Here is a 4,354-nt window from a genome sequence, read left to right as displayed (position 1 = left end):
CCTTTCTCTTCGCACGGACCCCCGGCCTCTGCGCCCGGGCGTTGGAGACGGCAGTGATCCGCTCCGGTTTCCATTCGCCGAGCCAGACTTGCAGGAGGGAACACGCTGGCGGTCTATCCGGGACTATCGCGTTTGTCCTGTGCACGCCCCTCCACCATTAGACTGGGACTCATTGTGGGGCTTGTTCCCAGGGAGACTTACTTCTGGTAGACTCTCAGGAGCTTTTCTTTACTGGAGAGCTGTTGAATCCCGAACTGGGGAGGTCAGCAATGTTGTGACACCTGCTGATGGTGGAGTGGTCTTCTTTTAAAAGCGGGAAATTTCATTTAAATGGGCTCAGGCCCTGCCCAGACTTGAGTTAAGGGGGAAGAAGCCCAGGACTGGGAGGCCAGATTTCCAAAGTCTCCTCCTGACTCTGACTCTCGTGGTGAGATGCTTCTCTGTGGGCCTGTTTTCTCAACTGGACGATGAAAAGTTGATTAGATGATCCCTTCAGAACTGGCAACTGTGAGGCCCTGTGCAGGCTGAGAGAGACACGAGCTCACTGTCACCTGAAACCATGGAGAGATCTGGATTGGGGCATCACATAACCTTAGGCGGGGAGAGCACTTGGAAGAAGTTTCTAGTCTATCCCTCATCCCAAACCACAGTTCCCTTGGCAGCCCCCCTCTGAGGTCCCATTCAAAATCATGTTCAGGGAGTTTCCCTGGTGGTCCAGTGGTTAAGACTCCCCCCTTCCAATGCAGGAGTCTCTGATTTGGAAACTAAGATCCCACATACCATGTGGCACAGCCAAAGAAGCCAAGGGGAAAAAAAAGCACACGCAGCCCCCTTCCCTGCGCTCACACAGCCCCTGCCCTAGCACCACGATTGCTGAGCTGCACCCCATGCCTCCCTGCCCCTCTCCAGCCTGTGGGCTCTGGGACAGCAGGAATGTGTCTTGTTCCACAAGCTGTTCCCAGCCGTAGCACACAGTAGGTGCTCAATCAATACTTGATCAAGGAATGGATGACAGCCAGTAATAAAGGAATCATCCAAATACCCAACAAAGTATCTCACTCTTCAGTTAGGTGCTTTGAGACTTACAATTACAGCTATTAGGCAAAGTCTATACGATGGGAAAGGAAGAGGTTGATATGACAGGACCTGAGAGCATGGCTGCCTCTAGGTGTCAGGAACCCTGGGCAAAAGTTTTTGCAGGGTCCCTTATCAATACAAACAAGTTGACTTCATTCAACATCTAGTCTCAGCATCATTCTGGCAGCCCACTCTCACACAATCCTATGAACAAAGGAGGGCATGCTCCTGGAATGGGGCCTGGCCACGAGGCCCTGGGGTGACCCTGCAGCATGCATGCTCCTGGAGTGGGGCCTGACCACGAGGCCCTGGGGTGACCCTGCAGCATCCAGGAGCCTCCTGGGGTGTCTGGTCAGCCCCACTGCCAGGTGATGTAGAATGCTATAAATTTCTCTGAAGGGGAAAATCTGGACATTGGGGAGCCCCATCCAGATGCATAACTGGCCCCAGTTGGTCCCAAGCACTAAGGAGAAACTTAGGAAGATTAGAGAAAGTTGCTTCCAAGCACCAGGGCCCTTAGGTCTGGACTCAGGGCAGGACCCCCTTACTGTCTCACTGGACGTGTCCAGCTGTGGCTGTCTCCGTAGAATAAAGAAAATAATTTCCCTTTTCTAAGCATCTGTTGTATGTCAGCTGCTGGGTTCCTGTTTAGATCATTTGCGGGCTCTTTACAGTGATGAGATGGAGATACTTTTTAGGTGGTATTGCCTGTGGTGATGACACCAGCTCAGACACCTGCTGGGATTCAGATCCCACTTCCACCACTTCAGATGTGGATGAATGTGGGCAATTTCCTTTTATTTCTTTTGAAAAATATTATTAAATCTATACAAGTGTAGAATTACGATATGAATTAGAGCCAAATCATTCTATAAGATTTCTTACAAAATATGTTTCTCTCATGCTTTCCCCTCTCTAGAAGCCATCACTTTCAACCCTTTTGATCTTTGGTTATTGCCTATTTACTTCTGTTTATCTAATAAGATGCTATGTTGCAATTTCTTGCTCCTGTTTAGGCATTATCTCTTGATTCCACCCTATGAAAGACACTCTTCACATATACCTGTCCTGTTCTCTTTTTCAACCTCCCAAACTAGTCAGATCTCAACACTGGTTAAATCAGAATTAGTATTTATTATGATTACTTAAATGCTATTTACAATGGACCTTTTCAGTTCCTGCAAACTTTTTGTTTTTTCCTTAATATTTGTCATTTTTGGTTTGTTTTGTTGCCACAGGGAAGCCCTCACATATAGTGAAAAGTGAAGTCGCTCAGTCATGTCTGACTCTTCGCTACCCCATGGACTGCAGCCCACCAGGCCCTCCGTCCATGGGATTTTCCAGGCAAGAGTACTGGAGTGGGGTGCCACTGCCTTCTCCGTTAACAGTGGCTAGGCATAATCACATATGGTAATTACCTACAATTCAACTCTAAACTCTCCATCAGTTGTCTATGTCTATTTGTTCAAAGCTTTCAAGTATTATATTAATCTTTATCTTCTAGAAGATTCTCTCCTAGAGCCTTCTGATGTTGAAGGAGCATGGGATTTGCCAAGAAAGTCCTAGCTGACCAGCAGGGTGAACTTGGGCAGATCATTTAACCTAAAACTTATTTTTCTCATCTGTAAAAAAAGGGATAAAATGAACACCAATCAGGTAAGGTCCTTCGTAAACTAAAACACTCTGCGCACATGTTAGCTATTGCCCAGCTTTCTCTTCCTTTCCTTCATCTTTTTCAAAACAGCTAAGAAAACTGAGGCTTGGAGAGACAGAAAAGCACAGTGATTTGGTGGTGGAAACTGAACTAGAACTCGCTTCTCACAGCTGTGGTGTGAGGAAGTGAACTCTGGGCCAGAGGGGAGTGAGCGGAGCGCGCAGCAGGTGCTGTCGTCTGACGCATCCCCCTGACTAGGGGAGGGCGCCACCTGCTGGCGACAGGCTCTGGGGACAGGCACTGGCTTGGGCTCACGCTTCTGTGTCAGGAACAGGCTGACTTGGTGCCAAGGGCAGAAAGCGATAACTTTTTCTCTCCAGACCTTTCTCTGGCCTTCCTGTATCCTTTTCTTCCCTGAGTGTGTATCTCTAGTTCTGTCTGAAATTCCAGCAGGCATCACTCTTCTGACCCTAGACTTGGAGCCTCACTTCCTGTGTCCTCTGTAATGCTGAGTGTTGAGTCACGAATGATTCTTAGATTCCCTCGCATCTCATGGCTCCCAACCAAACTGCAGAAGCCCTGCCTTACCCTGGGCTCAGGCCAAAAGAAAGCCTCCGTGCTGTCTCAGGTGCTTGGGGGACACTGGCCTGGGAGTGCTGAGGGACAGGGCTGGGCCCCACCAGCGTCCGTTATACCCTCAGCCACCCTTTTCTGCATGGCCCCTAGAAGGTGTGGGAAAACAGACAGTTCCTGCATTATTGCTGGAGGTTTAACTTGATACAGGGCAATTTGCCAGTGCCATCAAAAACGTTAATGTAGCCTTTAACCCATCAGTGCTAGCTCTAAGACTCTAGCCTGCAGAAACACTGGCACAAATCACAAAAATGTGTATGCACAAGGACGCTCACTGACCATCCAGAGGTCAGGGGTCAAATAGGTTGTATAATCTGTGGGGTAGAGAGGTATGTGTGCATGCTAAGTTGCTTTAGTCGTGTCTGACTCTTTTCGACCCCATGGACTGTAGCCCGCCAGGCTCCTCTGTCCATGGGATTTTCCAGGCAAGAATACCAGAGTGGGTTGCCATGCCCTCCTCCAGGGGATCTTCCCAATCCAGGACTCTTGTGTCTCCTGCATTGGCAGGCAGGTTCTTTACCATGAGTGCCACCTAGGAAGCCCTGTGGAGAGGTCTGGAGCCACTTAAGAAATAATAATACACACACATATCTTTTTAAAAGAAGAGTAGCATAATAGCATGTAGAGTATAATTCTTTTCTGGAAGAAAAATAAAAGCCAGTTGGCATAAGAGGTTGGGAGAAGAGAGAGGGAATGAATCCCTGGGCAAGTTTAGAAGCTTGAGTACAGAGCACTTGGAGGAAATCAGGAGGGACCCAATTTTTGTTGAAGACTTTCTTGTACCATGCCCTTCCCATTGACCTTTACTGACTAATGCCAATGCCAAAGCCTTTGACTGTGTGGATCACAATAAACTGTGGAAAATTCTGAAGGAGATGGGAATACCAGACCATCTGACCTGCCTCTTGAGAAATCTGTACACAGATCAGGAAGCAACAGTTAGAACTGGACATGGAGCAACAGACTGGTTCCAAATAGGAAAAGGAGTAC

General features: G+C 48.2%; 1 protein-coding gene across 1 annotated transcript in view; it reads right to left on the bottom strand.

Annotated features, from left to right (window-relative positions):
- Nucleotides 1-2,639: 2,639 nt before the first annotated feature.
- LOC104998870 (partitioning defective 6 homolog beta-like) overlaps nt 2,640-4,354 on the bottom strand; it is a 33,247-nt gene continuing 31,532 nt past the window's right edge. The window contains exon 4 of the mRNA XM_010854256.1: nt 2,640-2,699. Coding sequence (XP_010852558.1) covers nt 2,640-2,699 — 60 coding nt within the window. The remainder of the gene's footprint in view (nt 2,700-4,354) is intronic.

Source organism: Bison bison, unplaced genomic scaffold (assembly GCF_000754665.1).
Source record: "Bison bison bison isolate TAMUID 2011002044 unplaced genomic scaffold, Bison_UMD1.0 scf7180017864338, whole genome shotgun sequence".
Lineage (NCBI taxonomy): Eukaryota > Metazoa > Chordata > Mammalia > Artiodactyla > Bovidae > Bison > Bison bison.
The sequence above is the reverse complement of the archived record's forward strand: the minus strand, read 5'-3'. Positions and strand labels throughout refer to the sequence as shown.